At 43.3% G+C, this 13,176-nt stretch overlaps 1 protein-coding gene across 1 annotated transcript in view; it reads right to left on the bottom strand.

Moving 5' to 3' along the window:
• HS3ST2 (heparan sulfate-glucosamine 3-sulfotransferase 2) overlaps window positions 1-3,155 on the bottom strand; it is a 155,607-nt gene extending 152,452 nt beyond the window's left edge. The window contains exon 1 of the mRNA XM_001367751.5: window positions 2,662-3,155. Coding sequence (XP_001367788.1) covers window positions 2,662-3,152 — 491 coding nt within the window. The 5' untranslated portion in view covers window positions 3,153-3,155. The remainder of the gene's footprint in view (window positions 1-2,661) is intronic.
• Window positions 3,156-13,176: the final 10,021 nt, after the last annotated feature.

The raw sequence follows: 13,176 nt of genomic DNA, 5'->3' as shown, positions 1-13,176 counted from the left end.
CTGACTGATGATCTAGTTCAAATTCCTCTTTTAGCAGATGAAGAAACTAAGTGAGGCCTAAAGGTCAATACATGGGCGAACAGGACACCATATTCTCATTCTGGTGCTGCCTCTAACTGGCTATATAGCTTTGGGTAAGTCATTCAAGCTCTCTGAATCTCACTCCTACATGTGTGAAATAAGACAATTAGACTAGATCCCCTATCAATTGTAATGTTCAATTCAATTTATTAATTCAATTAATCACCAATCAGTTATAGCACCTACTACTATAGACCACAATACTGGGTTAATTGCTGAGGATTCAAAAGCAAAACAAAATAATCTCTGCTGTCATGGAATTTAGATTTTATTCAATCTTATTCAACAAATATTGAATACCTAACTATGTTATTCTGTGGTATCATGAGTTCTAGAAGCAACGTTTACACCTACAAACAGAAGCTAGTTAGTGGTAGAATAGGGCTAAAACTCATGTCTCTTGTCATTCAGTCCTGCATTCTTTCCCTCTTACCTCCAAGACTACCTACCACCACCACTGCCACCACCACTGGGTAAAGCATTGTCTGTGATCCAGACCTCCATGATCAATCTACTACCAATCCTGGGCCCTTTCCTTCTGTCCATAGTAGGTAATGTATAAATTTATACCTTCTAATTCATTATCTAACATGTTACTTCTTCCAGCAAATACAATGCCTTAGCCCAAGTACAATTCAATGGTCTCATAAGATAGGCTGATTCAAATATTAGTCTGATAATCTTTGCTAGAATAATGTGCTCAAAAATATAATATAAAGATAGGGACCACACCCCCCCCCCAAAGCTTTAGGAGTCATGGAATTTTCCTTGGGAATAAGCCTTGCAAGTACCTTCATGACACTTTCCTTTGGAATGGAAAGTGAGGAATCCATATACTTAGTGCCTAGCTGAAGGGAAGGTAGGAGGGAAGTCGTTAAACTCTGATCCTTGGAGTTTCTAGGGAACAGAGACAGAAATCTCCCTGAGAGATGCCAGGAGCCTGGCCATTGACTTTAGGAGGCTGTAAGGCAATAACTGCCACCACAGAGGTTGAGAGAAGGTTCTTAATTGTTCAGGCAGATGGGCAGATTCCCGGGAACACCAGATGGGGCTCTGCAGGGCTGTCAGTGCCACCTTGGAGAGCTGCTGCCTAACTAAACATAAGGAAAAAACTTCCTAACAATTGGAGCTGTCCAAAAATGGAATGGGCGAGAGGAAGAGGTAGTGAATGTTCTATCATTGGAATTTTTCCAGCAAAACAGGGATCAAGGTTATGGTATAGAGGTTCCTGCTCCAAAATGGGTCAGACAAGAGGACCTTTGAGACTTCCTCCAACTCTAGAATTCCCACCTTCAATTCTATCTCTGATCTCATTGACCTCCAGGGCTGAGGGCCCATCTGGCAGTTGACTGACTTTAAAACTGAGTTCCTAGGCTTGCAGATCAGTTTTCATTTTGGTTTGTTTGTTTCTGGTACAGGTAGGGATACGGAAATATAGATGAGATTTGAGGAGAAATCTGCCCCTGTTTCTTAGGGTGTATTGCACGAAGAGTATTGGTGCCAGGCTGTAGTTAACCATTTCCCTGGGGCCAACCCCAAGAAACCCCAGATCCCAGTTTCTACTGGCACAGAATGGGAGAATTACCTCTTTTGAATCTAGAGAGCCTGTTCAATTGCAAACACTGAGGCTTCCTAAAACTCAGGTCTAGGGAAGTCTCAAACCTCACCCCTCTATAACCACACACATACTCCTTAGTCCCCCAAAATCTCACTCAGTACTCTCTCAACAGAATTAGTCTGAGATCTTAGGGGTACCGAGTGATCCTCATATTTTACTAGTGGTTTCTAGATCACTTCGATAAACTCCCCCAGAGACCCTTCTTCAAATCGGTGACTCCGGTGTGTCCTTTTGTAGACCATCCACCAGGACGTGGGAACAAACTGTAGCCTGTGCTCAAAGCCTAAAGCCCAGCAGACTATCCCAATAATTTTTTTCAGCATCATCAGGGAGGGCTGCTACCATAATTAAAAGTAGAGCACTGTCTGCTGGGAGGAGTGAGATCCAGCCCCAGGGAACCGAGTGGGAAGGGTTGATGGGGATAGAAAATGAGCTCCCAAATCTCTCTGCACTATAGAGAAGATGGGGTTTGTGAGGGTTGGGGGAGAGATACCACAAAGCCTACAACTCAGTCCTGAAGCCACCAAAGCCCTGGAATCTTCAGTCCGTGGCTAATATCATTAACCCCTGATATCCTGCAGAAATCCCGGTCCTGGCTGCTTCACTTACTGCAGAGGCGGCAAGGAACCCACGTCTGTGCCTCTTTGCAATCCAACACCCGGCTGCCACTTTCTTCCCTTTCCCCTCAACCGGGCCCACTCAATCCTGTCTGCCACTGACGGGGCGCAGATGAAAATACTTCATCCAGATGGGAGCAAAGACTAAGTATCTCCTCTCTCCAGAGCGCACAAGCCTGGGGAGGGCGGTTCCCTCTCACTGGAGGAGAGATGGGGGACCAAGACACTCAGGGACCAAGACCGTAGACTACAGGGGCCAGAGGGCTGTGGGCTGCTGAGCTCCCTCTGGGCCGAGCCAGCCCCACCCCTACAAAGCCCTAAGGGAAAGGATTAACCTCTCCTTACCTGTACCAGTCCAGACCCCGGTCGTAATTCCGATCAAAGAAATGGGGCTCAGTGCCCACAGCCCGTACGTCGGGATGCACGCGGATAAACTCCAGCACCGCCCGGGTGCCCCCTTTCTTCACCCCGACAATGATGGCCTGGGGGAGCCTCTTCGTGCCAAGCTTCGGGGTGCCCGAATGGTTGGTGGAAGCCAGGCGGGGAGCGGGTGCTGGGGCCGAACTGAGGGCGGGGGCCCCCGGGGAGGCAGCGCTGGGCGATGGCCCCTCTAGGCTGCAGTAAGGGGACTTCTGGAGAAGTTTTTTGCCGCCCACGTTCCGGATGAGGAGGCAGCGGTGCTCCCCGAGGCCACGGCTTTGCATGAGGCTGTCGCAACAGAAGAGAAGGCTGTAACACAGGTAAGTGCAGGACAGAGAGAGCGTGAAGATGAAGAGGAACCTGCGCGTTAGCCTGGGGGGAGGTGGCACTGCCCAGCCGAGGACTCTACAGGCCATGTCTCCATGGGCCCGGAGCAGGGGGCATGGTTTCCTGGGGGGTGCCGGCGGGACTGCTCCGGACCTGCTGGGGCATGGGGGGCGCGATCCCAGCTGGGGAGCAACAGTTGCGGGCTGGGCGTCGGGGCCGCCCTCTTCGCGGGGCGATGCCAGCCTGCGCGCCCACCATGCCCGGCTGCCCGGGACTCCCGGCGGCGGCGGCAGCTCTGGGACCAATCGGCGGCTCTTCCCGCATCTCCTAGTCGTAGGAGAAGAGGTTTACCGGGAGTTGGGGAGGCTCCCAGAATGTCCCAGCTCAGGCATTCCCCGTCCCGTGTAGTCCAGAACCCGCCCCCTACCCAAAGCCTCTAAGCTTCCATCTCCTTCGGTGCCTGAAGTGCCCAGGAGCCAGAAGAGCGAAAGCGGGTAATCCCGGGTCGGGTAGGGGCGTAAAATCCCGGCGCTGGCGGCAGCTGCTGGCGGCCACCGGCTGCGGCGGCGCCGGCTCACTGGCTCCCCGGGAAATGCCGAGCTGAACGCGCTGCTGGCTCTATTTAAAGGGGCCGCCTGACGTCAGCGGCCCGGGTCCCTGGAGCCCGTGCCCCGCCAACGGGGACCCAGGCCCTTTCTCCCGTGAAACCTGGACTTCTCTAGGGGACTGCGAGCAGCCCTGCTCCACTTCACCTCCCAGCCCCAAACCAGGAGCGTCTGTCAGTGCCTGGAGCTCTTCAGTGCGCCCCAGCGGGAATCCCTGCTTGGCGGGTGCGCTCCGCAGGGGGCCCCTCCCTCCCCCTTGCTCCCCGGGGCCCGCGGGCGGGGCGGAGCGGGCGGGGCTGAGGGAAGGAGCCGGAGACTGTGCATGCACGCACAGAACCAGCCCATAAGCACAGTCTGCCCTCCCGGGACGGGACAACCACCCCCGCAAGGAGGGTCCATCCACTTCGCTTTCCCCACCCCCTGCCCCGCAAACCAGGAGCTGAATATCATGCAAGCACGGGCACACACACACACACACCTCAATGAAGCACACGCCCAGCACAGACACCTACATATAAAAACACACCCCGACAAGGATATAGACAAATGTCCAAGTAGAATATACGCCTACTCACCTACACACCTACTCAACTATCGCACACCCTAAGAAGATTACACGTTCTAACACTCCAACACACACAAGCACGCACACACACACACACACACACACACACACACATCTGACATAAGAGGAAACAGGACAGGCAGAACAGAGACACGCACACACTTGACTCCAATACTCTCAAAAGGGTTAAACAACCTCTCAGGAAGATACATTCCCAGGAAAGGCATTCAGACTAATCCGCCAAGCAACACAATTACATCCCATCCAGCACACCCAGCACTACACCTCATATAGGTGTTTTTTGTTTGTTTTTTGGTGAGTCTGGATTAGGTTAATGGGGAAACTCGGCTATTATTAATTAATTAGGATCAGTTTCCTATGCTAACGTCTGAGCCACACATCATCTCTCAGACACTGACTCACACACACACTCAGGATTGTCCCACACACTATGACGTCCACATTCACGTTGTCACACACTCAGGCGGAGGCACTAACATCCTCACATTCATTCATATGCAACTATATACCCTTCTCCCTACTGAACAGAGAAGACTTGAGGTCCTAGCCACTGTTCCCCAGCGAGGCCCCCAAAATTAATAAAATAAAAGCTTGCCCCTTTCTCTATCAAAGGAGAGCCCCCTAGCGGCGAGCATGCGTCGCACAGAGCCAGTTTTCATGCCTAGAAATGTCAGATGCTGAACCTTCTAGCATCTCTTGTGGGTGACTCTTGGGTACCAGGCGTTTGGGTACAGAATGATTCAGGGAGAAAGACTGAGGAAGTTGATATATATGTTCATTTTTTTTTTTGCAGAATGAGTGCAAATTACTACCACCCCCCGAAAATAGTGCTTATCTACAGCCTTCCCTAGTCACAACAATAGCTCTTCTTCCTTCTGCATTTAACCTATAATAGCCACTGCCTTCCCAAAGAGCTAGATTCAGGAAGGTGTCCTCTTTGCTGAGACAGTGGGGCTGGAGGCCAAATAAGTAAAGCAACCATTGGGAATATTTGTCTCCCCTGGGAAAAGGTGAGGACATCTACATTTTACAATGAAAGCAATTTAGGATGAGTGCCAGTGCCCACAAAGATAAAACCATAATTCCAGAGGATACTAAAATCTCAGAAATGCTTTTAAAATTAATTTATATTCAATCTAGAAACATTCAAGACAACATACTTGGTCGAATAGAATTCAACACTAAATCAAAAACTTTAAAACAAAAGCATGCCCTCTGCATCATCCTATGCTTGACATCCCTTCCCTTTTGAGAAACAGAAATCTTGTCACAGATTCTTAACCTGAGGCCTGTGAATTTGTTTACTAAATATTATGGTAACTATCTCAATGTAATTCAATATAATGTGATTTTCTTTGAAATTCTGTGTATTTTGTGTTATGCATTTAAAAACATTATTCTGAGAAAGAGTCTATATGCTTCAACAGGCTGTAAAAGAAGTCTATGAAACACATATAGCTATTCCTGAATATCCATTTAAAGAGGACCCCAGGCCAGTCAACTCTTCATTCCTCTCCAGACTATACTTGGAATTTTCTCTACCAAGTCTTAGAAACCACTTCATTCTGGAAGCTTCCACCAGCCTTGGAACTCACACACTGGAAGTACCCTCTTACACACTGCCCCCTCTGATTGGATAGCTCCTTCTAGAACTTCCATTTAATGAGGATAACCTAATTTTCTATACCATGCTGGTATATCTCTGTGCTGGATAGCTTTGTGTTATATTTCCTTTCCCATATTTTTCAGCTTCTTTTTTATATCTTGTGTTCCCTTATTAGAATGTAAACTCCTTGAGGCCAAAGACTCTTTCTGTTTGTATTTCCAGTGCTTAGCTAGAAAGAGAATTAATTCCAGTATCTGAATACCTAATTTAAAACTCTGGGTCTTCTACCTACTACCCATGGCTTCAGACAAGTCATTTAACCTCTCTGGGCTTCATCTTGGAAATAAATGTAGATCAGAGATGCTAAAGAATTGAGATCACTTCAAATGTGCTTTTCCTGAACTAAATATTCAATCCTACATTTTTCTTTCAATTGTCACAACAGCGTGTGGAGTAGGTCTTGAACTTATTTTTATGTGTATTTAATGGATGAGAAACCCAAGGCTCATAGAACTGGTATCCTGTTTTAAGTTGTGTAGCTGATAGAAGGGGACAAAAGCAGGGGGTGGTGTAAAAGGAATTCAATTCAGTTCTATTCAGATGGCCAGCCAAGCAATTGTTGTAGTGCATTGGCTGCCCTAATTATGAAGAACTTCATACAAATCAAGTGTAATGGGAGTCCAGAGAAGGTAAAGAACATATCCACAAATGTGATATTGGAGCTGAACTTTGAGGGGAGGATAGGATTTGTAGAGGAAGAAATAAGGTCAAAAGATATCCCAGGCAAAGAGTACAGCAATATGAGGAAGGCATAGAAATAGGTAACACTGCAGTGGGATGAGTCTTTAACTTGAATGGCTGTAATAGGGGAAGAGACCTGAATCAGAGAGACTTGGCCAAGGCTAATGGTGTTGATGTTCAGGCAGGAGTGGAGGGGGAAAGGAAAATGAAGGAAATAAGTAGTTATTAAACACCTACTATGTGCCAGTTCTAAGCATCTTTACAAACACTACCTTTTTTGATTCTCACAGAAAGGAGAAAGGGGGAGTGCTATTTTGATCCTCATTTTATAGTTGAAGAAATTGAGACAGACAAAACTTAAGTGCCTTGCCTAGGGTTGCATAACTAGTATATGTTTGAGACTGGATTTTCACTCAGGTTTCCCTAACTCCACACTCTGAGCTCTATCTACTCCTGGCTACCTCAAAAGCTAATGAGTGTTCTTTCCATTTGCAGGCTGAGGTAGCTGGGGGAAAATAAATGTGTAGAGGTGGGGAATATAAAGAGACTCTGGAGGCAGATTCAACATGACTTGTTGACTGAATGTGGAAAGAGAAGCAAAAAGGAAGAATTAAATTGGACTCCACTTTTTTCCCTTTTACTCTCCATTACTGGGAACACAGTGAGACCACTGACAAAAATAGAGAAGTGATCAGCAGGAACAAATTTGTGGGGAAAGATGATGAGTTCATTTGAGTCTGAGGCACAGGGGGAACAACTGTCCAAAAACATTTGTAAACTCTGGACTGTGGTTCAGAAGAAATAATGCGACAAGATATTTATATTTCAGAGTCAACTTCATGGAGGTGTAATTCCTGTCCCAAAGCCCATTGGTTTGGGTCTCTCTCCTTACTGGTGGAAATGAATACCCTGAACCAAGTGAGGACAAAGGAGAGAGCTTAAACTTTCTTCAGGACTCTTAGGGATTCTTGAGGCTTCAAGTCTTTTTTCAAGGAGTCACTTTGGGTGCTTCTGGCTTCCATCTTCAAGAGGGAATGAAAGAGGCCAACTCCACTTCAGGTCACCAAAGGAAACAACTCTGGAAAGACATGAGAGGAACTGACAATCTTCTTTGTGTCCTCCCAGAATCCTGACCTCTTCCAACTCACCACTTAGCATTCACTTCCACCAACAACGAGAGCATCCCATACCAATGGGCTTTGGGGCAGAGGTTACAAAGGAAACCAATGATATAGTAGGTATAATCAATGGAAATAATATAAAGCAAGAAGAGAAGACTGAAAAGTGTTAAAGCAAATAGGATCTAGGAAATGAGACTGAGGAAGAGTGATAAGAGAGATAGAAAGAGAGATGTGACTACAGAGTAACTATGTTTATAAGTACTTGTAGTTTTATATATGTAGATTATTATATCAGATGTATAACAGATATTCAGGGAATGTTTTTTGAAGATGATAATTAGGTTAGCCTAACCTAGTTTTCATTTCAGCATAAACTAGTGTTATTAAATATGCATTAAAGAATAAATAGGTAAGAAATTGAACTTCTCTATGAAAAATAAAGGTTTACTGACAGTTTGACCATATTTATAATTCTTGTTTGTGCTTGGTATTGACATTGCTTAATGTTTTTTCCTACACACTTGAGCAGTGTTGAAAAGACTATGATGTACAGCATATATTTACATGATCACTGTGGATTTGTTTGCATTGGCTCACAGTAATATATTTTAATAAAACAAAAGATTCCTATTTTATCCTTTTCTGACTTTAATTTATGCTAGTGATATGATTTCTCAGAGAAATTTCAATAGATAATTGTAAGTTTGGGGCATAATTGTTGGCAGTAAGAGAAGAAATGGTTATTTCTAATTATCAAAGTAGAAGACAGTTTTCAGTCTCTGACTGTCCTGAATACCCAAACTTCTATATTCCTATTGTGAACTATGCTGAATAAAAATTTGACGGAAGCCAGCAGCATGCTTAAGATGTTCCAAATTAACTCTTTGGCTGAATTCACATTTAGTAGACAAATAATCATAAGGGAATTTACCTCAATTCTGCAATGCCCTGTGACTAGAGACAGGAGCACATGGGACCACCTCTGGACCACGTAATGGTTGGTACTGGAGGTTAGCAGGACTCAGTATAAGCAGCAGAAGGCAGCAGTAGCCTCAATGAATGACTGGAGTATTTGCTGCAACCTCACAGGTATTGGGATACTAGCCATTGTGGTGAGAAGTTAATAAAGCCAAATGAGGTCACTAAGAGTCACTAATTGTTGAATAAGGACAGCATGAGGAAAATTCAAGGTTAGGTGGCCAGTGAATCAACAAGTCTAAATAGAAATATAATCTTAAGGCAGGGTTAATAAAGTCTTATTAGAAGCTTAGATGAGGCAGCTAAGTGGCAGCATGTATAAAGTACCTGGCTTGGAGTCAGGAAGACCTGAGATCAAATCTGGCCTTCGATAATTACTATGTGACCCTGGGCAAGTCACAACCCTGTTTGCCTCAATTTCCTCATCTGTAAAAATGAATTGGAGAAGGAAATAGCAAACTACTCCAGGATCTTTGCTAAGAAAACCCCAAATGGGGTTATGAAGAGTCAATCTCAATTGAAAAATGACTTGACAACAACGAGCTTAGAGATACAGACAGGGCATCAAAACTATAAATAGTAGAAATAAGTGACAGGGCTCCATGACTCCAAGACCCTCTTGACTGACATACTTTTTCCATCAATAGTGCCTCATGAATTGGACGGGACCTTAGGGATCATCAAGTTCAACCACATTATTTTACAGATGTGAAAACTGAGGACTGTAGGACTCAAGTCTTAGTCTCCTGATTCCAAATCCACTATTCTTTCCACTTTCCACTGCCTCTCAAAAAGATCAGAAATTTGATATCATAGAACTAAGTCATAAAAGATGCCTAGGAAATACTAATGGAATTGAATCAAATTCAATCTAGTTTTCATGATAATAAAATAGTACAGGCATTCTGGGAAAAGTACATAGTAAAGAGAATAACTATCATAATAATTTTACTAAAGCTGATCAGATTGCTCCCCTGCACCAGAATCTTCAGTGGCTCTTTATCACCCCAGTGGAAAACAAACCAATAAAAAAAAAGATCATGTGATAAACAGGTTCAAATTCTAACTTTGATATTTACTATATATGTGACTTTGGGAAAGTCACTTAACTGTCCTTAAATTCTCTGGGCCTCAATTTCAACATCTATGACATGAAGAAATTGTAATAAATTGTTCCTGAGATCACTACCAACTTGAGATCTATAATCCTCTGATCCTACCATGGGAATGCTTGGGCTTAGCTGCCCACTTACTTTAAAGTATGCTAGAAAATATGGTTACTCCTCTAGGGAGCAGCATTCTATACCTTCCAGAGTCCAGACTGTCCTATCAGGACCAAGGAGAAAGCTGGGCATTTGAAGAGCAGATGATAGTTTCCTATTCTGCCAATATGAGTTCCCATAAGAGTGAAACTCGTCCAACAAAGTGGGGAGGTAGTGCTAAGGGACTGATGATCCAAAGGTGTTGAGAAAAGTTCTGATATATTCATTCAACAATGAATGAATTGCTGCAGCTTATATTTGTAGGGATGCCATGAACTATGGTGAGAAGTTAATAGGAGGTAGTAACAAAAAAAGTCAAGCCAAAAGGGATCACTAAGAGAGGGAATTGTTGAATGAGGATGGCATGAGTCAAATTCAATGTTTTCTATTGCTTAAGATTCCTTTTGGTTGTTAAAATTACAGTGAAATTATCCACATTGACATCTCACTCTGCCTCTCTGTCTGTCTCTCAAAGACAGTCCTGTGCATTGCTTGCATGGTGTTCCTGTCCCAGTCCCATCCTCTGAGGTCAGGATTTAGCAGCTTAGAAGAAAAGGCTTTCTTGGTGGTTGAGGGGAGGGGGATGAGGAGAGACATGTTGTCTATTCTCAGACAACCCATTTTAGAGAAGTAAACCTGAGAATATAATAACTCAGGAAATTTAATGCCCCCAAAGTAGGCTTCAACATGATATAGTGAAAAGAGAACTGCTTGATAAACAGCAAAAGACTATATTAATGGTCTTTATTGCTATTGCTCATTGTTGTTAGGATCTGTTATCAGAGAAATTAGATTCGAATCTCAACTCTACCATTTACTATCTGTGTGACAAATCACTAAATAGCTTTGATTCTTAGATTCTTCATCTGAGTACTTGGCTGGTAGTAGGAACCTCTGGCTCTCTGTCCTTGTCTATATAGCCATGAGAATTTCTTTCTCATATACTGTATTAATTCCTACAGCAGGGCCCTAGATTAGAAAGGCCCCAATCAATTCCTGTATATTAGAGAAGATTCCTGTGCCAAGGTCTTGGATCTCAGGCACCATCCAGTCTACAGATTTTTGCATTTTCTTTGTTCTTTGGAATCCAAAGGAATGTATTCTTTTCACTAAGTCTGACTGACAGAGAAGTTTTACAATGATTTTTTTTTCCTGCATATATCATAAACCATCACCTATTGGTGTGGGGAAGGGCCAAGGATGGACTACTTCCTAACTGCCTATTAACCAATTAGAGATATCTTGGGATGTTCTAGGGAGGACCTGAATAATGAGTTCCCCAAAGTGTATAGAGGTAGACCAATATTTTAGGCGTCTTTAGACTTATTAAGAGGATGCTTTGACCAGAGTAGGATGTCTTGACCAGTCGATTAATAAATCATTTTAAATTAAGAAATACTGCTTCTGTGTATGTAGCAGTACTAACTTTTGAGGTGTTAATTAAATTTAGAATAAAAATTAAATTAAATAAGAAAAAAAGAAATGCTGCCTCTTGAGAATTTTAGTCATTACCTAGCCAACTAGCTATGAGAGAGGGGAGAACCATATGTCTCATGTGTTCTTTTAAGGATGGCTTTTGAATCTTCTTAGAACAAGGTGGTCACTGAGGTCCTTTCTAATTTAAAAATTCTGCGATTTGGTGATTCATTGAATTTCATCTTCTTCTTTGCTATGGACATTTATTGGACACTTTCCAGAGAGCAGATTTTGCTAGAGACAGGAGAGGCTTTTAGAAGGAAGACAATGCAACCAGAATAGGGATTGGAAGAGCACGTTCGAAAGCCCATTTCCATAGGACTTCTCACCCATTCCAGAGAAACAAAACTACTTTACTTTAGAAACTCACTCTACTCCCAGACTACTTCTCACATTGGAAGTTCCCTCTTCTCCTAAAGCTCTTCATCTGATTAACGGGTTCCCCTTAGAACCTCCATCTTAAGGAGGAGTCTCAGGACACTGTCTTCACTCTTCACCAAATTATCCTGTTAACTCAAGATACTTTCTCTATGATGTGCCCCCAGCAAGTACTTTATATAACAACAACAACCTTACCTTCTGTCTTACTATGAGCAGCAAGGACTAGGCAATTGGGGTTAAGTGACTTGCCCAGGGTCACACAGCTAGGAAGTGTCTGAGTTCAGATATGAACCCAGGTCTTCCTGACTCCAGACCTGCCACTCTATTCACTGTATTATCTAGCTGCTTCCCCAGCAGGCACTTTCAAACTCCCATCCTCTTTCAGTTCCCTGTTCTGTGTTGACTTCCCCCATTAGAAAAGATGTTCCTTGGAAGCAGAAGTATCTTTCAGCTTGTAAAAATTCCTGATTTCCCTAGTGTGAAAAATCTCCCTACCAATGTAGAACCTAGATGTCCTCTATCTTGGAATAGAGTCTTTGAGAATTACTTTCCTCCTGGTGGGATCCAAAATACCAGTTATGGCCATAGGAAATGTATGTGGCTGCTACCATCTTCATTCTGAAGAATAAAGATGTAAGAGGAAAGGGGGAAGAAGGAATTCAGATATAAGGGATGAGGAAATTAAGGGGGAGAGAGGGAGATTTCTCAAGGCTATTTCAGAGAATGAACACTACTCCTAGCAGAGGATATTCTTTATCTTCTCTTTTAGAAGGAAAATTCAAAGATGATGAAATAAGTTCTCAGTTGCCCATATGGACACATTCTTGCTTTGTTCTTCAAGTTTTATTTTGTTTTTATGATTGTGGTTGATCAGAATTCAGAATAGCTAGATTTAAATCATATTTTTAACTCTGGCTGCAGAATTTGGCTATTATCATTCAGGATGAAAAAAAACCTCTTGACCAACCTTTCTTTGGGTCAATGAAAATTATAGACACTAAACAAAACATACACATAGACAGATATTTTCACACAGAGACTCATAGGAAGGAATATATACATATACTTGCATCTGTAACCATGTTATTCAATACACAGATCTAATTATCTACTGATATTTTACCTGTCAGTCTAAATTCTGACTATACTCCATACAGCTATAATAATATAAAAGTATTCCTTCTACATCTTGGTGGTTAGAGGTGTACCTTCCCCCCTTGATCTGAAAAATCTAAGTAAAATTTTTTGGCTTTCTCTTCATACTAGAGAAGAAGTCTAGTTTTTGTTTTTGTTTTTTTCTTTTTTCTTTTATAGGGTATGTACAGTCCCTTATTGTAAAAGTTGACTTAAGTACAGG

This window comes from Monodelphis domestica, chromosome 7 (genome assembly GCF_027887165.1).
Source record: "Monodelphis domestica isolate mMonDom1 chromosome 7, mMonDom1.pri, whole genome shotgun sequence".
NCBI lineage: Eukaryota > Metazoa > Chordata > Mammalia > Didelphimorphia > Didelphidae > Monodelphis > Monodelphis domestica.
This window is presented reverse-complemented; position numbering and strand designations above follow the sequence as displayed.